The sequence below is a fragment of the Podarcis bocagei genome (assembly GCF_964188305.1).
Source record: "Podarcis bocagei genome assembly, chromosome: 6".
Taxonomy (NCBI): Eukaryota; Metazoa; Chordata; class Lepidosauria; order Squamata; family Lacertidae; genus Podarcis; species Podarcis bocagei.
Window position 1 is genome coordinate 80741012 of NC_138130.1, and position 27132 is coordinate 80768143.

At 40.5% G+C, this 27132-nt stretch overlaps 1 protein-coding gene across 4 annotated transcripts in view; it reads right to left on the bottom strand.

Moving 5' to 3' along the window:
* The window catches only part of B3GLCT (beta 3-glucosyltransferase), a 72886-nt gene that overhangs the window by 43282 nt on the left and 2472 nt on the right, over nt 1–27132 (bottom strand). For 3 of the 4 annotated variants that reach the window (XM_081197960.1, XM_081197958.1, XM_081197959.1), the window contains exons 2-4: nt 12563–12621; nt 9644–9683; nt 6251–6360 (exon numbers count right to left, since the gene is read on the bottom strand). Coding sequence is in view for 1 of the 4 variants with exons in the window: in XM_081197958.1 (XP_081054084.1) it covers nt 6251–6360; nt 9644–9683; nt 12563–12621 (209 nt within the window). In the remaining 3 variants the exon portion in view is untranslated. The remainder of the gene's footprint in view (nt 1–6250; nt 6361–9643; nt 9684–12562; nt 12622–27132) is intronic. The other variant, XM_081197961.1, reaches the window with a different exon arrangement.

Genomic DNA, 27132 nt, shown 5'->3' on the forward strand with positions numbered 1-27132 from the left:
TTCAGTTATACGCACTCAGCAAGCTTTAATTAGCCAAGAGGAACAGGTGTTGACGGAACACATGGTTGGCTGCATGATTTATTTATAAAAGTATACGGTATGTATATTGCAGTTTCATGAGCTATATCAAAGAGTCTACAACAATTAGGGTTGCCATATTTCAAGAAGTAAAAATCCAGGCACAAAAGCAACCCTAACAACAATCAAAGTATAATAAGAACAGCACAAAAATTAAATTGTTGCTAGCATTTTGTCCACTGCATAAACAGTTTGTGGAGGTGAAGGTTGCTGTAAATGGGGCCCTGGAAGGCACAATCCTTTGGAATCTTGTACAAGCGATTTATTTAAGTGTGCTTTATTCATTTCATGTGAATAAAAGATGTTTTCTTTTATTAAAGTGGTTCGTTTCAGAATAATGCGCCACATTTTTCTTCTCCACTAAACTATACTGTGTATGCCAATTAACATCTCCAAATGCTAGTAGGAAGCAGAATGTCTTATTAACACTACTTCACATCAAAATAAATGCATACATGCAGCAGTAAAAAATGAATGTAGAAAAATTAACAATCCACTAGCAAGACAGATGGAAACTACATATCCTGTAATTATGTTTTGGCAAGCATAACAAACCAGCATTGGAAAGCTCATTAGGACAGGTAATAAAATCTAATTCAAACAGAACATTCACCTATAACACCAGTTACAGTATGACTCTGTAATTTGACTGCCCTCTGAACAATTTTTAATGGTAGCTATCAGTTATTTCCTTTTTCTTTGCTTGCTTCATTTATATCCTGCCCTTCCTCTAAGGGAGGGATAAGGAAACTTTTGGTCTGCCTGCACTGGATCTTTATGAGGATCAGTCTCATGGGCCAAATTTGACAGAAAGGTGGGGTAACTCACCTGTCAATCAAATGCTATTATGACATCACATTTATCCTCTAAGTCCTCTATGCAGGGCTTCCAACGTGACTGCCAGATGCTTGGCTTTGAGATACTGAGTTGCGCATGTCATTATTATTTTGGCATTGTATATATTATTTAAATTTTCATGTAATAGGTGTTGAAATGCTGTCCATTTTTGTTAATTAGTTTTTGTAAACCACATACAGAGTTGTTTAGTTTGTGGTTTATCTCACTGCATTCCTTGGGCATGGTATTGAACTTAGCAAAGGAGATGCTTGAGAACCTGCAATGGCTTCAAAGCCCCTTTGCTGTTTGCAAAGGGCTTTAAGCAAGCCCCCCCCCCCCACTCCTGTATGAACCTCCAGAGTCTCACATGACAGCAGTGGGGTCATGTAAATGTCCTTTGCAAAAGTACTTTGTAAGTATGAAATCTGCTGTCCTTTTATTGCTGTCCTTTTGGTGTCTGTTGATGTGTTATTTGATATTGATTTAAACCCAACTTGGGACCTGATTGGTTGAATGGAGTTATATAAAGGCAATATATAAACTATTTAAATGTTTTCATTAAAAGAAACACAATGCCAAATTTATGTTGAGCATCTCAAGTGAATGCCATTCAGCCCTAGTGAATGCTAGCCAACCAATGCCAGAAACTCTATATCCCTGCATAGCTGCAATGATGCTACAATACGAGGAACACAGAGTTTGTGCTGAATCCTGAAGAGGGAAAAAATTAAGAAACAAAGGTCTCTTATACAGTTAACTGGGCTGAGCCCACATAGAACTAGATGCACATTTTTAGCAGCTGAAAGGATTAAAAGATCGTACAACCCAAGTTTTCCCAAGTACGGCTAAGGAAAAAATGGATACTGCATGGAATAGTGTCAGGTTGCCAGGCAAGGCTTATCGTCCCCCTCTCTGTAGATAACAGCATGAAGCAAAAGTAATCATTTGCAGCAAGAGAGAGGTTTATTGAACACAGCACAAACATTCAGCATCCATTCTCACCTTGTAGGTGCTCCCAATTGAGTTCCTCCCACTTCCCTCTAGTTACTTCCATCTCCTCGCCACATGATCCCTCACCACTGAGCCTTCTGAGAGGCTACCATATCCAGACGTCTGGCTCTAGGGCTCATGGGCTGCACACTTTCTAGTGAGGGAGATTCAACCAGCTCTCTCTCTTCCCGTTCCTCTCCCCTTGGTTGCTCTTCTCCCAGCTCAGCCCAACTGTCCGTTTCCAAACTGTGTCCTTCCACAAACCATTGCTCTAGGTCGATACTATTCTCCTGCTCCAGAGGAGCTTCAGGATCAGGCCCTTGTGCAGAGGGAGAGCGGGGCTCCCACCATTCTTCCTCAGAGCAATACCCTTCAGTCTGGTTCCTGACAAATAGGCAATGTAATGTCGAATTGCCATATTTATCCAGTTAAGGTTTTGTCCCAATAGCCCCTGCAGTCTTAATGCAGTCTTAATCAACTGCCCTGAGACCTCTAGGTATAGGGGGGGTATATAAATTCAATTAATAATAATAATAATAATAATAATAATACTGCAGTGTAATCCTCCTATATGGCTAGGTTCGTACAACAGTGAGTATATCAGATTAGGACTAGGAAGACCCAGGATGAATGCCACAGTCAGCTACACGGTTCACTGGATGACCTTGGCTCAGTTAATATCTTCTGGCCCAAGCTAGCTTAGTGTTGTTGCTAAAATAAAATTGGGGTGAAGTGGAGGAGAACTGTTTATGTATACCACTTCGAGCTCCATCAAAGAAAAAGGGGGAGCGTAATAAATAATAAATATTTAATTAGCCCTAGAATACAAGAGAAACAAAACAGTTCAGGGTTAAAAGTCACAGTATCAGGTTCTATTGTCATAACCATCACTTGAGGTGGTGGTGGTGAGAATAATTTGCATAAAAGTTGTGCAGCAAAAAAATACACATACATTTAAAACTGTGCATAGTACTGACCTCTAACGGTACCCTACCTGTCTAAGTAAAGTTTTAATTAATTTAGGAAAACGGTGAACCTGGCGTTATAGCTATCACCCTTTCTTTAGACTAATTGGTGGGCAATCTGTTAAATTCTGACTCCAAAAGGAACATTCTCTTCCATGCCGAGCATGCCCAAACCTGTTTTGCAAAACTTGGGCATGAACAGCACCACCTCAGATAAGTTAATAGTATCAGTAGCCACCATCAGGCAAGCCAGAAATGTTTCAATTCCATAATGTCTGCTTACCACAGCCTTCTGCAACCTGACCAAAAATGTATATTTTAGGAGCTTGTAGCTAGTAAATCTTGTGTGTGATTTTAATGATGATTAATTTGGACATAGAAAAGCTACAGATTAAAGTGTGTCAGAAATCCAATACTTCAGCCTGGAAGCATGTCCCCACGTATTTCATATGAGGTTTCTTTAAGTGTTCTACATCATTTTACATTAAAACTCTGATCAAAAATAAACTTCATTCAGTGGTTTTTTTAAAAGTTTCTTTAAAAATCTCTACTACAATAACCTTTACCCTAAGATAGTCTTTATCCGCCTGGAATTATAATTTTTAAGACATTTTTAAGGCATTTTGCATTAAAAAGGCTTTTCAAAGAATACAAAATGGGCATCTTCCCATTGCTTTTAGGCAGTATTTCTCAAATGAACCCACAATTCAGGAACAGCTGACTTTTCTGCAGGTGAGTAATGTCATCCCAATCTCCCAAATCAGGTTGGGACGGTGAGGCAAATGACAGGGAGATTCCCACAACAAGCGTTAAGTGGATTAATAAAGGTATTTTACTAGGGGTCATTGAACCCAACTGTGTTTTGGTTACTGGTGGAAGACCTCACTTGCCTTCCGAAACTTTGTACTGCTCTCACAGGTGTTCCATACACCTCCCACAAAGCAGCCCACCCCACACTTTGAGAATTACTGGCGTACTGGGAAATAATGTAGGCGTTCAATATGTTACACAGTAGTATTTATGAAGTCTGTGTAACAATGAATTTAACAGATGGATGCAATAAATTACTTGTTCAATACTATTTTATTGTTTTAAAATAGGTTTCCACCCACATAAAAAGCTTTTTGTTTCAATTATGTTATACTGCAATCAAGATTAAAATCTCACAGCGCTATCAGACAGTCGAACAATTTTTTCTAACTACTCAAGGAGCATGACTGTATTACTCTCAGAACATTTCACATAGCTTGGGATGCTTTGTAGCTTCCCTCCCTCCAACTCTCCCCCCCCCCCCCCACTTACAAATTTAGCATTTCCCATTTATTTCACTCTGGTATCAAAACTCCAACGTATTTGCTTTAAGCTTCTGGCTTAAAGTGCCAGAATTTGTCAGGGCCCCTGAATAGATGCAGTATGCTATTGCCGCAGCTTTCTGTTTCTTTCCCTCATCTGATGAATTGAAACAAGAGAATTTCATTTGTTTGTTTTAGCAAATGCTGTATACAATCACATCAATCCAATAGAAACATCTGGACTTTTAGCATCTATGTTAATGCATATCCCACAGAAAATAATTCCCCATTAATTTAAAAACCAGCTGCATGCTTTTTACAGTGACAATAGAGTTGGATCGCATTCACATATGGCCTGCCTTGTGTTATACAACCCTTGATGCTCTGCCCACCCAGTGTCTTCTGTCCCTTCCTGCCTCTTCAGTAATCCAGTTCCTTCCCAATGATCCAGCCTCTCCAAAAGAATTTTTGCTTCACCCCTGCCCTCCAGTGGTTTCCTAAAGATGCTCCTGTCCCAGTAGAAAAACAATGTGGTAGATACAAACTGGGAGGTGCAAGCGCAAAGTCTTTGGGCTAGAGTGGCATAGCATCCACTGGAAAGATGCTCTAGCCACTACACTTTGTGGTTGCACCTCTGAGCCTGCTTCTCTGTCTGTCTCCTGTCAGCTGGATCACTGGGAAGGAATAGCAGGAAACAACAGGATCACTGAGCAGAAACACTGTGGCAAAAATGTGCTTCTTTTCTTTACTGCAACCATGGTATCATAGGAGGTGGGGTGGCAGAAAGAGACAGGCAGACAGTTATGGCAAATGAATGAGTTTGTGAATTAATAGAGGGGTGGGGTATGTGAAAAGAGAGGGGAAGAATTTGGGTGGCAGTGATCTTAACTTAAGAACATCGCAACTCCCTACATAGACTCTCAAGATCACCACTACTCCACAGTGTTTACCTTTTTCTCTCTTGAGATTCTTACGAGAGAAAAACAAAGAGAGAAACAATGTGGAGTAGCTATAGCCCACCTACCAGCAGCACATGCCTCCCAAGAAATTATCTCTGAGGAAATGCAACTCTTGACAGGAAAAAGGTTTCTGACACCTGGCCTACAACAAAAAAGTATAATTCAGCAGAATGAAGCAAGCAAGTATGCAACTTTTGGCTGAAGGCGGAGCTGCTGGAGCAACTAAAATAACATGCGCTCACTTGCCCACCTGCCTGCCCAGGTGATCTTTCTCCTGCTGTTGTGCAGTGCACTGGAAACATTTTATTGTTTGCTGTGGAGAGGGGCAAAATTCTACTCTATTTGTCAGTAGCCAGGGGGAGGGGCGTGGGAAGAATGAATGTGCCAGAATGCCCAGTGCAACTCAGTGCTAAACGTGGGTTTTAAATTTTCTTTGACTAAGATGATTTTGATTAAGCAGCTTTATTTCCAGGGCAGAACATTGGAAAGTGGGAGCATGTTTTATTTTATTTTTAATGGAATGTAGGGACCTAACATACACAGTAATCATGCCAGATTAAGGCAACCCAACCCAGATTAAGGTTGGTTGAAGCCTCGGAGCTGTATTAATTTAAGCGGCGGTGCAGCAGAACATGACCCTCTAAACAGACTGATGCATCTATGTTCTGTAAAGGAATCAAAATCTCATGTCTATAATACAAGCAGGAAGTTCCCATTCGCAGACATTTGTTACCTCCTTCCATAGCTTCACAACAGCCATGTAAAATAGGTTAGGCTGGACATTGGTGACTGGACTAAAGCAGGAAGTGAGCCAAAGCAATGATGAGATAAGTGCACATATTCTGAGTAATTTATGTTTTTTCAAGGTTTGGGGAGTGGTAATGTTTGTTGTTTGCTGACTGCTGTGAAACGGCATATGCTCAGGGTTTTGCTTTCCAACAAGACTTCTTTTGTGGTACTTCATTCCATGCATTCCTTTTTGGGGGGGGGGGAGGAGGCCTCCAATCATCTTAATCAACCCTTAGAAGCTTTATGAAATGGAATTCTGTGCCTACTTAAATAAAATGTGTGTAACATATTCCAGAACTATAACTTGATGGTTTTTTAGACAGAGGCTATCTATTCATACCTTTCCAAGAACTGCAGCTTGTTTGAAAATACTTTGTTTTAGATCATCTGCTTTCTTCAAATGAAAAGAATTCCTTTGACTCTGGATGACAAATACTATTTCTTTTAGTTCTGTGAATCAAAAATAAGTAATAATCGTTAAAGGAGGGGGGGGGAGACAGTGAGTTTCAAGGTTATTGCAGATAATATTTTAAAATTTATTCAAATAATTAACTTGCCGAAATAAGGATCTATTGACCTTAATAAAACTTGTGGAGACAACATGAAATAAACGCTTTCAATTTAAGGATAGTATTGTCTCATTTGTTTCTGAACCAGGCTGAAAATGTTCATTAGCTTGCCACAGAGATTTCAATTCACAAACAGTGTGGTGTGAAAAATAAGACTCGCTGTAAGTGTAAGCTGGTCACACAAATTCAATCCAATTCAAAAATTGTTTCTATATTGAGACTAAAAGCAATTACACTTTAACCTAAAGCAAACAGTTTCCATCAGTCAGTCATTTCTGCCGAAGATGCATCAAGCCCCGCTGAAAACAAATCTAAATTTGTCTCATAAATGCAAAAAGAGTTCACATAACATTCTCAAAATATCTGATGCTCTACTAAGCATACATAACAGAATCTATTGCAATTTCTTACAATGACCCATCTCCTCCCTGGTTCACAGCTGCCTGGTAATCACTGGTTGTTCACATAGTTTACAAGTATGTTGAATAAAATACCTTCTAATTGAAAAGTTGTCTAGTGATATATGGTTAGCTACTCTAGCTGGTTGTTTGCTCGTACTTAGTAGCAGAGATCTTAAAGTCAATGTAACTACATACGCTATTACATACAAGTTTGTACAACTACTTATGGTATCATAAACCAACAGGCATATGTACTGGGGTGTGTATAAAACTCTATTACCTAAACATAGGATTTTCTTTGCTTAGGTGTTAGGTGTGAAACCTTTTTCTCTTTAAAAAATCTAGTTGTTCCTTTTCTGAAACTTGAGTGTAAAGTACAACTCCACTTTAGTTAACCCACTCCTTTCCATAATTCCTGTAGTATTGTAATACGTTGAATTACAGGTGTTCTGTAGATCTTTCCTCATTATGCTCACCACCTTATTGTAATCTTTGAAAATTTCCTAAGAACCAATGGATAAAAATACTATAGCTTGCAATACAGAAATTATAGTATTATATACTGCTTTTCAGAGCTAACTCACAAAGAAGTTTACAAAATAAAGCATAATAATACAAAAATTAAAAGTAACAAACAACAAAAAATAGCACTTTACTAAACAGTAGCATCTGTGACTGTGATGTGTTGGTCCTTCTACAATTGAAAGAAAAACACTTTCACAGCTGTAAATACAACCTTTTTTTAACTGTTAACATACATTTGTAAAATCACAAATATGAATAAAAGAGTAAGATTACGATAGGCAATTTACTTCAAATAATTTTATATATGTTAAAGAAACAGCATATGAGCAAACATGAATCTCAACATTTCTAATTCTCACACCAGAAACAGGCTTTAGGAGGCTTTCTAGGTTACCGAATTTGGTTTTAATAAAAGCTTAAATTGCCCTCCAAACTGATCTTCTAATATAATATTATATTTGAAATATCTAACATAATGTTAAATTTCAAGTATCTGTGTGCCTCTTATAGAAATCAAAGGCAATCTAGTTGATGACTTAGCAATAGTCTTTTTGAAAGCTAAGGCTCTCAGCATCCCTGCCAATTAGCCATGGTGGCTGGTGCTAATGAGAGTTGCAGTCCACAACTTCTGGAGGGGACCGCGTTGGTTATTCTTGGTTATCCCATATTTGCCAAATACCACACCTGCAATGTTTGCTGCATTTCTTAGTCATGATAGTGCTCATGCTTATGAACAAACCAGCCAGTGCCAAAATCCACTAAAAATAATCTTGAGATTAAAGGATGTTCCAAAAAGACTGATTAACTGGCAACTCTGTACAAATCATCTTGAGGGGCTGAATAACTAAATGGATTAATTCTAGCTTATTATCATCTTCATCATGTTTAATCAGTAATCAGCTGGCAACACTATAAGCAATGCTATAATTTTTACATGATCACATTTGTAAGAGTGGCAAATAACAGTAGACTGGAGGTGAAGTTGAGAACACCCCCCCAAATAAATTAATAAAGTTTTAACTGCTGCTAGAAGAAATAGGGGAAAGAAACATGGAGGGGCTATAGTTCAGTGCTAGAGAACATGTTATACCAAAGCCCAGGTTCAGTCCCTGCTGTCAGGTAGCAGGTTATGGGAAATATTGCTGCTTGAGACCATGGACAGCTGCCTCCAGTTGGAGTAGGGTGAGTCTGTTCTTGTATAGGACAGCTAACTTCTTATATAAAAACCCACAGCTTTAGATGACTTTTAAAGGAAAATAGGGGTGTGTGTGTGTGTGTGTGTGTGTGTGTGTGTGTGTGTGTGTATTCTATGATTAGTCACAATGGCTATATCACCATCTGAGGCACTACACCACCAGCAGCAGGACTGTATAGGCCCCCACAGATATGAGGCACCCAATACATTGCTGAACTGTGGCTCTCCACAGGCCTTCATTCAGCATTGAGCACCCAGGACAAGAGGCAATTCAAGCAAACATTGAACAAAAAAGTCTGAGATGATCTGGAAACCGCTTTAATCTTTTTAGGCTGTAATCCTGTAATTTACCTAGGAGTAAGCCCCCTTGAACTCAATGCAACTTATTCCTGAGTAAACATGCATGCACTGTTAATGAGTGACAGTGGTGTGCACGCACGTGTGTCAATTATCTTTTGATTAAAATAAATAAAAAGTGAAAGCTAATTTTCTATTTCCCCCCACTGTTTGCTCTTAACCCAACACAAGCGAAACGTTAAATGCTGAGACCTTGATATAATAACAACCAAGTATGTTGGGACCACCTTTTAAAATAACCAGGCAGGAAGGACACCCTACACCCAATGCCACTGAGTATCAACTACTGGGGAGCAGCAACTGGAGAGAGGCTCTTGCCTTTGTGTCCTGCTTGTGGGCTGCCCAAAGCCATGTGGTTGGGAAACATGATAAAGGACTAGGTCAGGCATCTCCAACCTTCGGCTCTCCAGATGTTTTGGACTACAATTCCCATCATTCCTGACCACTGGTCCTGTTAGCTAGGGATCATGGGAGTTGTAGGCCAAAACATCTAGAGGGCTGCAAGCTGGGAGTGCCTGGACTAGGTGAACTAGTTGATCTGATCCAGGAGGGCTCAGGAGTGACAGTAGTAATGTCTACAATGGCCCAAGAACATGCTGCACAGGATAACCTGACAAAGCACGAGATATACATGATTCAGTCTAACAGACAGACTGCAGATTGAAATACTGAAAATACTTACTTACCCTTGCTTATTTTAGTTGAGTTTCCACTTCTTTCTGACGTCTGTATAAAGATAATACAAACAATATAACCATACATTAAAATAAAATGTAATGGTTTGCTTAAAACTTGCTAACTAGCCTGTCACAACCCCACTCAAATAGCTGTGCAATCTCAATAAGCCATACCAAATCCCTAAGGCAAGTATTATTATCCCTATGTTGTATGAAAAGAGCTAAACCATAAGACATATAATGGTAAGCCAGAGTAAAACAACCTATGGTTTACTGGGAATGCGCAGTTGTGCTGGTGCATGCTCTTCAAATCAAACCAGCCCCCTCCTTCCCTTGTTGTACCAGAAGGAAAGAGGCCAGAGCACTGGTTTACTGTCATGTGCAAACCAGCAAACTGTTTCTCGGCAACCATGAATGCTGGTTCGCACATAATACTAGGACAGCATTCTGGTTTGTTTTCTCCTGGTGTGGCAAAGTGAGGAGGGGGCATGATTTGAGCGGCATGCACCAGCATCCTTCCCTGTTCCCGGTAAGCCACAGTTAGTTTAACTCTGGTTTACCATTACATGTCAACTAGGCCAGAGACCAGAATCTTGCGTAAGACCATCTAATGAGTTTCCAGCTCAGGATAACATTAAAATTCTATACTCACATTTTTAGCTGCTACGTTATACATCCTCCAAGTAACTAAGCTTATGTAATGTAGAAATGAGTTTATATTACTTAATTTTTATTAGAAATTTAATTGCATAAACATGTTATCAGCGTTACTATTCTAAAATGTTGTTTTATAACAATTAATTTGGACTAAATACCTAATAAAAAGCCATGATTACAATTAATTTGAACTAAGCACCAAATAAAAAGCCATGAAATAAAGATGACTAAAATGCACACACTTAGAAGCGTCACACTCTTATGTGATATACAAGTAATCTTATCATTTAATGAGGATATCAATCGATGGGGAAACCCTCTATCCAAATTATATTGCAACCTAAATAAATATGAAGAAAGGTTCCTGCAGAGCCCAAAATAAAACCCAGTAAATCTAAGATATGTACATTTGTGTCAGAATTTAAGCTTTGCACTTAAAAGCAAAGGGTTCACAGTCCCATCACCCAGGAAACCACGTTCTAAAAATATCTCAGCTGCTATTCAGCAGCTACCAAACAAACTGAAATGGAGTGTGTTTCTCAGGATTGTCTGTAAATTGTGTTGACAAACTGGCCGCATAGTAAAAGTAAAGAGGAAGCATTTTTCTGAATTCCACCTACAGAATCATAGCATTTGAAGAAACCCAATGGAACAACTAGTCCATGTTTCTGCCCTAAAGAAGTTACCGTATTTTTCCATGTATAAGACACCCCCATGTATAAGACAATCCCTATTTTTTTAACCCAAAATTAAGAAAATGAAACCCTAAAATAGAAGTGAAAATCTGTATGATTGGTGGCGGCAAGTTGTTGATCTTTTTGGGGCGATCACCCTCAAAGTTTCCAGCAGAAGCAGTTTGCAGCAGAAGTTTTCAGAAGCAAAGGCAGCAGAAGCAGTTTCCAGCAGAAGAAGTTTGCAGAAGCAAAGGCAGCAACTGGGGCACCACACACTCCCCCTCAGTGGCTGCTGCTGCTGTGGGGAAGCAGGCTCCCAAGCAGGATGCCAAGGAAGAGCCGGGGGAAGGCAGTGGCTGCTCTGTGTCGGGCCATGCCGTCGAGCAAACTGAGTTGAGGAAGGTGATGAGTGGGCTGGGGGCAGGGTGGGAGTTTGATAGGGGAAGGGGGGGGAGGAAAGAATGGCAAGGAGAGGTAGCTGAGGCAGCTCTTGGTAGCGGCGGCGGCAGCTGCTCTCGATCTGGTGGTCAAACCAGCATGGGCTTCAGGAGGTGAACCAGTCATCAGCATGCAGCCCGGGGGGGGGAGGGGGAGAAAGGGGGAACAGCAGCAGGAGGGACCGCCTCAGCCTGCCCAAGCCAAAATCCCAGACATATGCTTAAATATTTTAAAAATTCCCCCAGATGCCCACGTTCGGTGCACAAGACGACCCCCAATTTTTTACTATTTTTTTTTAATCAAAAAACCTTCACCTTATACATGGAAAAATACAGTACATGTATACCCCAATACTCATAGCATGATGTATGAGCCAAATCCAGTTAGTGGAGTCTCTTCTGCTGACATATTATCACCCTGCTTTCTTCTTTCACTCTGCCCCATACCCTTTCCTTTCCCTTCCCTACACTAAATCAGAAGCTCCCAACTGTGTAGGTGTATGAATAACCTCCCATGCAAACCAACACAGCAGCACTTCAGGCAAAGACTGAAGCCTCTTCTGAGACTGCAAACGCTGAAGCTTTCAGTAGAAGGTGGTGCTTGCAATAGCCAATATGCAACCTATATAGTTGTTATAACTGGGAACAAGATGGTTATCAAGAAAAATGAATGGGTTATTGCACAGAAGGCGGGTGGGTCTTGAAGTAGATAGACTTAATTGAATATCTGAGTAGAAATGAGAATGAGGCACCATAGGCTTCTTCTTTGTTTTGCCTTTCAATCTGAGAGGGATCAGAAACTAGCTATACAGATGTGTTTGAAAAATGCTACCCATTCAACTGACCCTGCAATACCTGTACACAAGATGTGACACAATAACATCACAGTACAATATAACTGAGGCTATAGCTTAGCAAACTTCTCTTTAAAAACTCTGATCCTTTGCTACCTCTAAATTAGAAAGGTCACCTGTCCCGCAATGGAAGCATATAAAATGAGGGTATACACGGCAGTTCACAAAACAACACATAGGACACAGTCCTCCAAGCAGAGCTCCTATACATGCCTCTTTCACTTCAAGGAGACATATCAATATGGCATGGACAACATCTCCTCCAAAAATGCTAGCTTCCTAGAGCTGGAACACAAAATGTAGTACCTGTGACAGCTGCTCAGTCCTGTCCTTTACATCTTCTGCAGCAACGTTTAGAGCTAAAGCTGGAACATGGGAGGGAAAATGTTATCTACCTTTTTTCTCAAAGTGGTATCTCATTTTCAAATTTGACAAATTATGTCTAAACAGGATTTTTAAAAAGCAATTTAGATAATAGTATGTCTTAAATGCATAGAATGCCTGTAATAATCTTATTCAACCACGAGACAATTCTGCTGTTTTCAAAAGTAGTATCATTTGCTGTAGCCTGACAATTTTACTCTCATGCATCTCTGGACAGAAAATCGTTCTTTGATGTGGAGCCAATTTATTTTGGCTTCAAGTCAAAACAAATCCTACACAGAAATAACATCTGGGCACTCCAGCACTTCAGAATAATAATAATAAATAACAACATGGTAGCACATGGGGGATCTGAATTCCTCTTTACCCTTAGGATAAAGTCTGCCATTATCAGACAAAACCTCCTTCGAATACAGGGTGAGTTTATGCTCCAGTTTTCCAGAAACAATACCAGCAGTGAGGCGCTGTTAAACTTTGAAAGAGCTGCTACTATTCATGGGTGCTAACTGAACAGCAGCACGAGTGCCACTAATTCATCAAGGTAACATAAAATGAATTGTCATAGTTAAAAGTAGACAGCAACAGCTCAGAAACTAGAGACTAAGTTTACACTATCTCACATGCTGAAAACAGGTTTGTAATCTCGTCACAATTAGAATAGATTGGGGGTGGTTGACAGGTGGCACAAATTTCAGTTCTAGAAAAATTACAATATCAAACAAGGCAAATGTGAAAGGCAGAAAGTGGCTTGCCTATATGTATGGAGAGAAACTCCATCACCAACAAAGATAGGAGCCCAAAATGACTCCCATCTTAGGGAGCAACAAATAGGTACCAAGGGAAAACGTTCTTCAACCAGGCCTTTGGCTGATTAGTATTCTACAGCCTTTTAAATGTATTTGTGAGAGTGGGGGTTATTGATTTGTTTTTTCTGTTTTAATCATTTATTTGTGCTTTTATCTTGCATTTTTATCTTATGAACTGCCCTGAGATCTTTTGATTAAGGGTGCTATATAAATCAAATAAATAATAAATGTTGGCTCGTTGAAAGATCAAAGTAGATGTAGTCTTCCCTTCACCCGCCAGATCACAAGCCAAGATCACATGCCTGGGCTACAAGTGAAGTGTGCTTGTCTTGGCTGTTTATGAGGAGTGAGTAGGTAGCCTGCCCTACTGCTCAGTCTGCTTCAGTGCAAGCCCATCCCCCCTATTGATCCTGAAGGAGGTTGTAGTTGAGAGCTCCATAGAGATGTTTGCCCCAGGGTATAGCAACTGTGAAAAAGGTGAATTTCATATTGGGGATCATTAGAAAAAGAAATGAAAATTAAAAATGTCAGTATCATAATCCATGGGGCAACCATGCTTGGAATACTGCATACCGTTCTAATCATCTAATTTCAAAAATGATACTGCAGAGTTGGAAAAGGTTCAGAAAAGGGCAACAAAAATGATTAAGGTGCTGGAGCAATTCATCTAGGAGGATAGGTTACAACATCTGGGGCTTTTTTGTTTACAGGAAAGCCAAGAGGACATACAGTAAGCCTGCAACTTGTGTTCACTTTACTTGTGCGATTGCAACCTTAGGTGTTTGGGGATTAGGAATAATTGGAGAGCCAGGGAAACTTAGCGCTCTCTTCTCTCCATTTATTCTCCCTTCCCACTCACACACCCAGTGGGTTTTCCTCACTTACTGGGCTTTGGGAAGGGAGCAGGAGGGCTCTGGCAGTGTCCCAGAGGCCTGTGACATCTTCCCAAAGCCCAGTAATCATGATAGCGCCTTCCTTAATAGCCTCTGGGAAGGAGATGTAAGGGGTCTAGGAGAGTCCCAGAAGCCAGTAGGGAAGGGGCTTCCTTCTCGCTTCTCCTCTGGGAAGGTCATGGGAGGGCCCTGAGACCACACCCCAGTAAGCAGCCCTAAGAGAGATATGTTTTTGCTGATTCCTGACTTTGCCCCACTTTGCCTTTGAACACAGAACCCCTGAACAAAACCCTCTAGCAGGCCCACTGCATGCTAGAGTTATATATGATAATGCATAGTGTGAAGAAAGCAAATAGCAGAATATTTTTCTCCTTCTCTCATAATGCTAGAGCTCGGGGGTCATGAAGCTGAACGTTGGAAGATTCAGGACAGACAAAGAAAAGTACATTTTCCTCACAGCACAAACTATAGAATTCACTCCCACAAGGGACAGGCCACCAACCTGAATGACTTTAAGAGGATTAGACAAATTCATGGAAGATAAGGCTACTAGCCAACTGGTTGATTCTGCCCCCATCCCCATAATCCAGAATTGTTTACCTGCTATGTTTGTTTCTTTCCCACCCTACTTTTAAACCACTGAATGCAATCTTCAGCCTGTATCCATGAGGAGAGCATGGCCAACAACATAATATTAACATGCACTGAGGAAAGGAGCCATCTGCTCTGAGAAGTGCTTGATTCTCCACTATACTCATCCTCAGTGTTTGGAAAGGGATTTGCATGCATGCTGCAACTCACTGACTAGTAACAGTCTGAGAATTAACAGTGGTGATAGGTTGATTTTAGTGAGAAGGGAGTCCATGAAAGGGATGAGCTGTGTTATGCAGAAAAGCTCTTTGGGAATTAACCATTTCAAGTTTGGCATCCTTTAAATTTATTAACATGCTAAATAAGTAGGGACCATTTTTTAACTTCTGAAAGATCTCCACTAGGGTGAAAAGCAACTTCAGAAATGTTCTGTGTAAATTCCTGCAGTTGTGTATCAAACAATTTCAGCGCTACAGGAGATAGATCAAGAGAGCAGAACAGAAATATTCAGTAAGTGTCTGATCTTATATCCCCTCTTAGCATATTTGGCTGGTCTGGGTCCTCTTTCCATGGTAATTACAGCTGTTCCCAATATTGCTCTCCAAATGATGGATAAAGAGGCAGGAGTCAAAAGTATAATGAAGAGGGTGGGCAATTCATTAAAAAAAAGGTGTTTAGACTAGAGCCTGGGGATAACTGCTAACACTTTCCCAGCTGACTGAAAACAAGAGAGATTAGATTGCTGGATGGAAGTTGCTAGACACAGAAAGGAGCCCACACTTGCTCTTCCTCTGCACCATAACTTATTAGGTAAAGGGCAAAGGGACCCCGGTCCAGTCGTGGCTGACTCTGGGGTTGTGGCGCTCATCTCGCTTTATTGGCTGAGGGAGCCGGTAATGTGGCCAGCATGACTAAGCCGCTTCTGGAGAACCAGAGCAGCACACAGAAACGCCGTTTACCTTCCTGCTGGAGCGGTACCTATTTATCTACTTGCACTTTGACGTGCTGTCGAACTGCTAGGTTGGCAGGAGCAGGGACCGAGCAACAGGAGCTCACCCCGTCGCAGTGATTCGAACTGCCAACCTTCTGATCAGCAAGCCCTAGGCTCTGTGGTTTAACCCACAGCGTCACCCACGTCCCACCATAACTTACTAGTTTCATGCTATAGCTTTTTGTAGCCATGAAGACAGGCCCAATATAAGCTTTCATACTTTATTATACATATTTAAGATATATACTATGGATAAAAATATAACTTGTGTCTCAATACAGTATGTCAATTTATCAGAAATTATCAGCATATGGTTGCTGTGCCTTTAAGCATTCTGGGAGCAAATCTATAACAGATCTGTCACAGTTTATATTATGCCTGACAAATAAGTAATTCCAAATAAAAGATTCACAGTGCTGACATCCCACATAAATCTGTCCTTTAAAATGAAGTAAAAAGCTACCTAACAGTCCCTACACACTAAAACCACCATCACCACTGAAAACAAATGTCAATATTCATGCCTCTGAATGTCTTTGTAAATAGCTTGGGGTCACTTTTGTGAGGAAATATAACAATAACAACATCATCACCATCATCAAATGAAATAAAGATATTAGCAATTAAACAGACTAAGAGAAATCAAGGCTCTACACTTACAATAAGTAAATACCTAGCCCCAGTACACATCTCTAAAGTCAAACTTGGAAATACATAGTTTCAAAGACCTCCTAGATGTCTCTCAACTACGTTATGGTATAACTCAGTAGGTTGCTCATTTTGGCTTTAACAAATTATACTTAAATAGAGTAAGGACACTGACAAACTGGAACGTGTCCAGAGGAGGGCAACAAAATGGTCAAAGGCCTGGAAACGATGCCTTATGAGGAACGGCTAAGGGACCTGGGCATGTTTAGCCTGGAGAAGAGGAGGTTAAGGGGTGATATGATAGCCATGTTCAAATATATAAAAGGATGTCACATAGAGGAGGGAGAAAGGTTGTTTTCTGCTGCTCCAGAGAAGCGGACACGGAGCAATGGAGCCAAACTACAAGAAAGAAGATTCCACCTAAACATTAGGAAGAACTTCCTGACAGTAAGAGCTGTTCGACAGTGGAATTTGCTGCCAAGGAGTGTGGTGGAGTCTCCTACTTTGGAGGTCTTTAAGCAGAGGCTTGACAACCATATGTCAGGAGTGCTCTGATGGTGTTTCCTGCTTGGCAGGGGGTTGGACTCGATGGCCCTTGTGGTCTCTTCCAACTCTATGATTCTATGATTCTATGATTCTATGATTCTATGAGTAAGAAAGCAGTTTAGATAATAGGGGCACAGAAACGAAACTCAGGAGATCATGTGGAAAGCCTCCATATCCTGTCAATTACCACCCAAGCACATTCGTTATACCTTAATTCTATCTACCATGAAATAATTTGAAATGCTATTTTAGAAATTAGGGGTGCAATCCTAAATACACTTACTGTTCAGAGTCATACTAAAAATAAATGGGACTTACTTCAAAGTTAACAAGCTTTGAATAAGGTTACAAGAGTCTTAATTGTGTTTTGAACTTAACAAATTAAACACTTTGCACATGTAAACTGCAAGGCACCTCTACGGCCTCTATTTTCAAGGTCAACACACAAATGCTGATTTGTACAAACCTTGTATTACTTAGAAAATAATATATTACATTGTAAAATGTATTTCAGTGCAAAATCTCTACCTAAACATGGTATTCACAGTTTCTCGCCTTTTGCACGCAGGTGAGAGGCCACATAGGGAGATGTGAATTAAAATATGCAGCAGAAATGCTGCCTGGCTTATCATAACGTTTAAATATCTCATGCAAGCACAGAGTCTATAATTTATAAAATATTAATACACATGAACCCTGAAACAAATCAAGGATCACATACTAGTCTGCATAGGAGGACAACTTTTTTCCACTCCACAATACAGAAGAATCCTGTAAGGAATTATTTATAACTTCTCCCTCTCAAAGCACAATCTTATTTACATATAGAAAGCAGCGCGTATCACTCGAGTTCAGTGGGGCTTATTCCCAGGTAACTGGGTAAAAGACTGCAGCCTTCCAGGTTTGAATCACAGAATTTTAAAGTTGGAAGGGACTCAGAGTCATCTAGTCCAGGGGTCGGCAATGTTTTTGTGGCTTGGGCCGGTTCACAGTCCTGCAGACGCCACGGTGGGCTGCAGTGTGTGTGTGTGTGCGTGCACACATGTGCAAACACTATTTCCAGTGCTCCTTCCGGCACTGAGGAGGCATGTGCAGCTTCCTATTCGCTGCAGGAGCTTCCTGCAGCCAATGGGAAGCCTGCCAATGTTGCAGAAGGCGGTCCCTGCGCTGATTTAGCATGGCACACGGGAGCCGACCGAGCGGGCAGCAGAGGTCCCCAAGCAAGCAGCAGGGGTCCATGGGCGACTTTAACGACCCCCATGGGCTGCTTGTGGCCCATGGGTCTTAGGTTGCCGGCCCTGATCTCGTGCAACTGGAATCTCAACTAAAGCATCTATGACAGCCACCCAACCTCTGCTTTAAAACCTCCAAGGAAAAAGAGTCTGCCACCTTCCGATGAAGTCCATTCCATTGTTGAACAGCTCCTGCTGTCAGAAAATTCTTCCTGGTGTTTAGTCAGAATCTTGTTTCTTATATGTTGAAGCTATTGGTTCGGGTCCTACCCACTGGAGCAGGAGAAAACAAGCTTGCTCCATCTTGCATGTGACCACCTTTTCAATAAGAACATGTGGGCCTTTTTCTCCTTGTTTCAGACAGTACTTATCTGTCATTCCTTTAACTATAAACCCAGAGCAATTCTCACACTTGCTGCTCCTTTGGATTCAAAAGTTGACCCATTTGATGATTGAAAATAATATTGGTTTATAGAAAGTAGATTTGTTGGGTGTTATCTTGGAGTGGATGTGTTGAATAATTATCTACATATGGCTGACAGATAAAGAATTGGAAGTTCTCTTTTTCTCTTCTTTTCCCTTTCTTTCTTTTTTCCCCTTTCTTCTTTTCTCGTCATCTTGTTTTTCCCTTTTTCTTTCTGATCTGATCTGGTATTAATCTTTGTATTCTCTTCCAAATTTCAGTAAGATATATTCAAAGCAAAAAAAACTTAAATATTGACCCCAAATAGTTGTTACTACTTCCTAAAATAGGCACCTGTTTTCAGCCTTTCAAACTGGGAGTTCTACCTAATTAACAATAAAAATATTTGAAGATTGTTGAGGTGGAAGCTTTAGTCCACTTGGCAAATGAGCACAGTTTTAGAACTGAAATAGTCTGAGATGTTTCAAATATTTTACTAAATCATCAGCAGTTCAGGGATTAAATTCACAAATATTACACACCAGTGTAACAAACAAACAAGTTTTACACACCTGTTAAAAACAAACAAGATGAATTTTAACAGGGAGAAATGTAAAGTATTGCACTTGGGCAAAAAAAATGAGAGGCACAAATACAAGATGGGGGACACCTGGCTTGAGAGCAGTACATGTGAAAAGGATCTAGGAGTCTTGGTTGACCACAAACTTGACATGAGCCAACAGTGTGATGCGGCAGCTAAAAAAGCCAATGCAATTCTGGGCCTCATCAATAGGAGTATAGCATCTAGATCAAGGGAAGTAATAGTGCCACTGTATTCTGCTCTGGTCAGACCTCATCTGGAGTACTGTGTCCAGTTCTGGGCACCACAATTCAAGAAGGACACTGACAAACTGGAACGTGTCCAGAGGAGGGCAACCAAAATGGTCAAAGGCCTGGAAACGATGCCTTATGAGGAACGGTTAAGGGAGCTGGGCATGTTTAGCCTGGAGAAGAGGAGGTTAAGGGGTGATATGATAGCCATGTTCAAATATATAAAAGGATGTCACATAGAGGAGGGAGAAAGGTTGTTTTCTGCTGCTCCAGAGAAGCGGACACGGAGCAATGGATCCAAACTACAAGAAAGAAGATTCCACCTAAACATTAGGAAGAACTTCCTGACAGTAAGAGCTGTTCGACAGTGGAATTTGCTGCCAAGGAGTGTGGTGGAGTCTCCTACTTTGGAGGTCTTTAAGCAGAGGCTTGACAACCATATGTCAGGAGTGCTCTGATGGTGTTTCCTGCTTGGCAGGGGGTTGGACTCGATGGCCCTTGTGGTCTCTTCCAACTCTATGATTCTATGATTCTAACAAACAAACAAAAAAATCCAACACAGAGTGCTCCTGTTAAGTGTTCCAGATAGTTAGCCATGTTGTCTTTTAGGGCACTCCATTCATTTCCCCTCCTATTCAATTATCCACCATCACCCAACAGGCCGCAGAACACGTTCAGTTCTTATTAGGTCATTTCCAGTGGCTTTTCCTGAAGATTTTAATAGTCCAGCTGTTTTAATAGTCCTGTTGATACTGCCCTCTTGTGCATGAGTGGTGCCATAATGGCTAAATACATAAATGCACTCAAGCTTGAACACTGGAAATAGAGGAAACTGTATTTGTTTATTTTGTATATTTGAAATTACCAGTGCCATTTAAGCAAATGACTTACCAGTGAAGCACTTGCCCCTGATTTTTTCAGGAATGAGGAAAAAAAACCTACAGGTTGACTCAAAATAGACCTACTTCATGAATATGACTAACCTGAATCCATTAATTTCAATGGGTCTACACTTAAAAATATGTGATTGAATACCACCCATTGTTTCCAGTTGCGCCTTTCTGCAAATGGAAGGAGTCTCTCTGATCTAGCAGAGCCCTCTAGTAGTGGAAGAGATGCAGACAGCAAATTTTGTCACATTCCCCTTCCCCTTGCCTGCACAACCTTCTGCAATAGTCTAGAGCTAGTCCCCTAATCCTCCAGAGCAGTGGTTCCCAATTAGCTAAGTACTACGGATCCCGTTTTTCAAAAGTCAAGCCACAGACCCCCTACTTTTGAAAATGTTGATATTCCAGTGGTAATTGCTATTATGTGTATGGTCCCAACACACCCTCCAACACACCCCAGTGCGAAACCAGGCCATGTGTCTTCTGGGTCACACTCCTGTATAAGTCACGTGACCTACACAAGAACACAGTGACCAAAAACATGCCTTTTGGGCATCATAATCTTGTGCAAGGCACGCATTCAGCCACAGTCTTACACATTTGGCAGCGCCATTCTCCCATGCAACAGCACAGCAAAAAAAAACACAACGGGATGTCCTGGACAGTTGACTGGTATGTGCCACGGACCCCCTGGGTGGGTTACGCAGACCCCCTGGGGTCCACAGACCACAAATTGGGAACCACTGCTCTAGAGCAAAGGTCTGTAGCGCAAATTGGTAGAAGACAGCTTCCCTCTCCTTCCATTAGCAAACGCCTCTGCTGGATCGAAAACCCTTTGACGATTGTAGTGCAGCACTTCATTCAACCCTAGGGGTGTCTAAAATCTGAAGAAGATACTCCACCCACATATATTTTTTCAACCACTCTGGGGGCTTTATTTTTTTTTACAATCAAGCAATATATAAATTTTATGAAATATATTTAAAATTTGAGGTTCACAGACATGTTATTTGATTGCATATTGTAAACAAGCTACAAGAATACTCTAAACTAATACCCACAGTGACTGTATATCAACCTTCCTTTTGATGAATGTCTTCCATAAGATAATAACAACATAAGACCAGCCCGGCTGGATCAGACAAGGCCTATCTGTTCCCTCAATGGAGACCCAGATGCCTACTGGAACCCTCCTGCTTGTGTTCCTTAACAACTGGCATTCAGTCCGAACAGTGGGTCTTAGAACCCAAAGGAAAGTTCATGGAAGGGAGCATGCAGAACCTGGCATTCCTGCCTTCTCCTTCCCCCATCACCCCCCACAAAAAAGCCTCTCCCAGAGGTTAGGATTCCTGGTGAATCGGCTGACATGGTACAAGGGCTGAGCGGAAATGGGTGGTCCTCAAAATTCAGGCAAAAGCATCTTCCATGGGCAGGAGCCCTTGAATCTTAATATATGCTTGGGGACCAGCCTTGAAAAACAACAAATTTGAGTTTTTCTTACTTATCCCTGTTTTTGAGATGTATATGGAAGCTGTAATTTGGATTTTATCAGCTGACAACACTAGCTGCTTAATGCAGTGCAACACAGAATAGCTAAATACATGCTGTTAGGGAGAAATTCTTACCTTAACTAGCAAAGTATCAGCAGCTATTCTGATACCAGCAGATAACATGCAGCTAAAGGTAAAGGAAAACATTCTTTACAGATGTGCTGCATTTAAACCTCTCTCCACTTTTACTCATATGCTGTCTGTTTCATCAGATAGCAGAAATAGAAATAAGAATCAAAAGTAGAGATCAGCCTTGCCAATTTTCACCCACCGACGGATAATGCTTTATGCTCAGCCATTTCCAGTAAGTTTTTTTCCTTTTTTATGCTTAAGCTATTTTCAGTGCAGGAACTGGGGTGGGAAATGCCACTAGGAGATGGAAAGGGAAATGAAAACTACTTTTCAATGTTCAATAAGTAAAAAAATCATTTTCAAAGTGCCATCTTGTAAGTACCAGAAGAAGACTATAAGACAGTCTCATTCTGCAATGACAGATAAAAACTGTTTTAAACATTCTCCTTTGAAACGAAAAGGCTGCTATCATACCACTCAAACATTCAAACATTTCTATTAAATTCTTGTTTTAAGACAATGTACAGGTGGTATTTCTTAATAAATAGAACCTTTCTTACTTGAGTGTCCAGTTCACACACAATACAGCTCTAACAAATACTAATGCCAGACAAACTAAGGTGACTGAGGTGACCAGTTCGCCTTCCTGTATCTCACTGAAGTGTTTTGCACTACCTTTTTAGTGTTCACCTTTATCAGCTACAGGCTGGATTGCAGATCTCTCTGCTAAAAAGTAATGTAATGTCACAATACACCAGAAGAGTTAGTCTGTTAGAACGAGGAAAGGCATGTCTCAGCAATGTCACAATGATGCATGCAAAGAAAGAAAATTACAAGCAGAAAAACCACATATCAGTAAGTCACTTCTGTTATGTTGGAAGCGCGGCTGCTCTGAAGATGTCATGGATGAGCATGCACCATCCTTACTATCTGCCTACCATTCCTCTGAGGCTCTGCTCAAAACTTTGGCTATAGGGCAGCGGGCCTCTTCAGAACGGACACAGGTGCAGAGGTACTAACCCCTGCTCAAAAGGATGCACTCTGAAACAGGTATCAGACATATTAATTCAATCCAACCAACAAGCACAAGCTACATGAAGACTGCCACAATTCCCATGCTTATCAAAATTACTCCCAAAAGGATCAGAATAGTTGACCCAGTGCAAAGTTCTAGAAAGAACTCTGCCTTCTGCTGCAGGGATGAAATCTTATGCAAGCGGTTCATGATTTTATAATTTTTATTGTTTAAAATGTATTAGTTGCCTTTAGTCAAAAGTTTTTAGAAATATTAATACTGTTTTAGAAAGCATCTACCTACAACACCTGCTGCTGACAAATTTGAACCCATTTGCAACTGAGGTGCTGGATAGCCTAGTCTTCAGCTGGTGGGTCAGGACCCACTAGTGGGTTTGCAACAGGAGCACTGCCACCGTGCAACTATATAGTAAAAGATTAAGAAATGGGTCTCTAAATGCATGTTTCAGTTAAAAATGGGTCCTGGGTCTGAAAAGGTTGAAGATACCAAGCCTAGTGTATCTCTCTGGGAAAGGTGTTTCATGTGTGAAAAACTGCATTACCTGGTATTTCTTGCTTTAAGAATGCAGACACCCTGGGAAAAATCTTTTTGAAGGGCAGGATATAAATGTTATAAATAGACTGAGATACCACTAATGAAAAGACCTTTGCATCAGCACTTCCATTCCTTGGTGCTGCAGACCTAATAATGGCAATATTTTTAAAGAAAGAAAGAGAGAGAAAGAAAAAGCTCTTAACTTAAGAAAGCATACCCTGCTCCTTTTCTTTCTTATTGTCTACCAGAACATGGGGTTATGCAGCCAGATACTGGTAGATGTCCAAATATAGAGAGGAGCTTCTTAATTTACAGCTTAATCCTATACACTCAAAGTCTCCCTGAGTTCAATGGGGCTTAGTCCCAAGTAAGCTGATATAGGACTGAACCCTTAATACAACAAAATATTACAAAATTTGAGAATGCCCATAACACAGAATCTGTTCTTCTGCAGACACTTTTCTTTCCTATAATGAGTCAGGCAAACTGGGACTGCAAAGTATTTGCTCCAAAATTATAATTTATTTTTATTCCCTATAGCTGGAATTCTGATTTTTACAAATGCAATCTTGGGAGATTCTATGGTATTTATCATTTAATGAAAGCTCACCTGCCTGTCCAGAAGTACATTTTTTAATCTACTTTCACAACACCCAAAACCTATTACTGATATATTTTCACAATTTACTTCTTCCCTGCTGTTATTACTCAGAAAGTTCAAGATCTTTGATACAGAGGCAGCCAGGAGCAGTAAAACAGCAAAATAAATCATTCTTTTACTGTGAAGTTTTAATATCAATTCTCCTGACTGCTGCTGCACAAAACTGCAACAGCCTGTAACCTAGCCAAAAAAGATCTGCTAGCATTATAACTGAGTTGAAAGAACTAAACTCAGAAATCTAAATATTATATCATATTCATACTACACATATGAATGCCATAGATTAATGCCACATGCAATCTCTGTGTGTAACATATGCTAGGGGAGAATTAATTAGTTGATGCCACATGTAAAACCTATGGTTTTCACTTCAGCATCTAGGAAAAGAGCAATGTGTGATTTGATCCACACTGAAAAGGGCACAAGAACCCTTTATGCTCAAACACCTGTCAGTAATTTGTGTCCAATGATTCTAAGTAGCCAAGGGTGTTAGTAACATAAGAAAAGACCTGTGGAGCCAGGTCAAAGGCTTGCCGTGTTCAGCATCCTGTTCTCACAAAGATCAACCAGATGTTTAGGGAAGGCCACAAGCAGTACATGAGCTCAATCACACTCTCCCTATTTGTGATTCCCAGAAATAATAATAATAATAAATTTTATTTATATCCCGCCCTCCCCAGCCAAAGCCGGGCTCAGGGCGGCTAACAACAATAAAACAGTATAAAAGTATAGCATAAACAACATTCTAAAATCATTCATTATAAAATTAATTAATTCAGGCCACTGGCAACCATTGGGCCAGAGCTCCGCGAAGATTGCCGAAACTGGTATACAGAGGCATACTGACTCCAACAATGGAGGTAGAACATAGTAATAATGACTAGCAGCCACTGATAAGCTTTATCCACCATGAATTTGTCTGATTCCCTTTTAAAGCCCTCCCAAGCTAGCGGACATCACTACATCATGTGGCAGGAATTCTATAGTTTTTACCATGTACTATGTTAATAAGTACTTTCTTTGGTTTGTCCTGAATCTTCCATCAGTCAGCTTCATTGGATGGCCTCGAGTTCAAGCAATATAAGAGAAAGAGTTCTCCTTATCTACTTCCTGCGCATCATGTATACTGTATGCTTATTCCTGCTAACATGCCCCCCCCTTACTGGACTTTTTTCTAAACTAAAAAGAACCAAACATTGTAACCTTTCCTCATATGGGAGTGACTCTTGATAATTTAGGTTGCCCTTTTACAAACCTTTTCCAGCTCTATGGTATCTCATGAGATGACCAGAAGTTTACACAGTATTCCAAGTGTGGTCTTACAATAGGTTTGTATAATGGTATTAAGATACTGACAGTTTTATTTTCAGCCCTTTCCTTAGCTAGAAAGTTGCCTTTTTTACAGCTGTCACACACTAGGTCAACACCTTAATTGAGCTCTCCACCACTAAGATCTCATTCCTGGGCAATCACAGCTGGTTCACACTTTACACTTGTATTCATTGAAACACATTTGTCATATTGCACCCAGTTTGGAGATATCCTTTGGGATTTCCTATCAATCCCCTTTTTGCTTTAACCACCATAAACAATTTGGTATCATTAGCAAGCTTGACTACCTAACTGCTCACCCCTAACTCTAAATCACTTAGAATAGCAAATTAAAAAGCACAGGTCTCAATCTCTATATCCCTCCATTGGAAGAACTGGCCATTTATTCCTACTCTGCTTCCTGTTCTTTAAAGCAGTTACTGATCCATAACCGGTGATTTCCTCATATTCAATGACAGCTAAGCTTACTCAAGTGTCTTTCGTGCGGAACTATCAAAAGCTTTTTGAAAGTCAAAATACACACTATTGACTGAATCATTTCCATGTATATGCTTTTTGAGACTCTCAAAGAACTATAAAAGGTTAGTGCGAGAAGACATCCTTGCAGATGCCATACCAGTTCTGCTTCAGCAAGACCTGTTATACTACATGGTTGGTAATTCTATCTTTAATAACAGTTTCTGCCAGTTTTCCCACAACAGACTTGCCCAGATCTTCTTTGGATGCCTTTTTAAAAATTGATGCCGCTTCCAGTCCTCTGGCACAAAGGCTAATCCTAGAGACTAATTGCATATTCCACTGTGAATACAGATGCAAAGACTGCTGTGAAGACCTTTTTGCCTTCAACAGCTTCCTTCAACAGCTTCAACTGCTTGTCCCTGGTGGTACCTTTCTTGACCTGCAGTCAAGAAAGATGCAATCAGACTGAACTTCTGTTATGGTGAACAACCCTCAAGCATTCTAGAGACATCTATCTTCCCTTTCCCTTTCCTTTTTACCAATCTCCTCATTTTAGGGAAGTTTCATCTTTTTAAGTCAAATGTGATTGTGTTCCAATTTTCTTGGCGATTGCCCACTTACATACATGTTGAATTTGATAGCACTGTGGTTACTGTTCCATATCAGTTCAACAACACATCTTGCCCCAGGTCCTGGGTGACATCCCTCTGGTCAGTTACAGGACCAACTGCTGTAGGGCGTGATCATTAACAGTACTTAGAAAAGTTAGCTCTTTTTCATCACTGGAAAACATATGAACCCAGTCTATGTGAAAATAACTGAAGTGGCCCATTACTAAAACACATCCTCATTTGGTTGCCTCATTGATTTCATTCTCCATCACCCCGGACCATTTGGTCAGGTAGTAAATTACTCTTAGGGCCTAGTATCATCACCCATAGCAATTCTGAGGAAGAGTCTGCTCCTTTTAGTCAGGCAAGTTGACATGTAGTCAGCATGCCCATCACAAGGCCAACTATC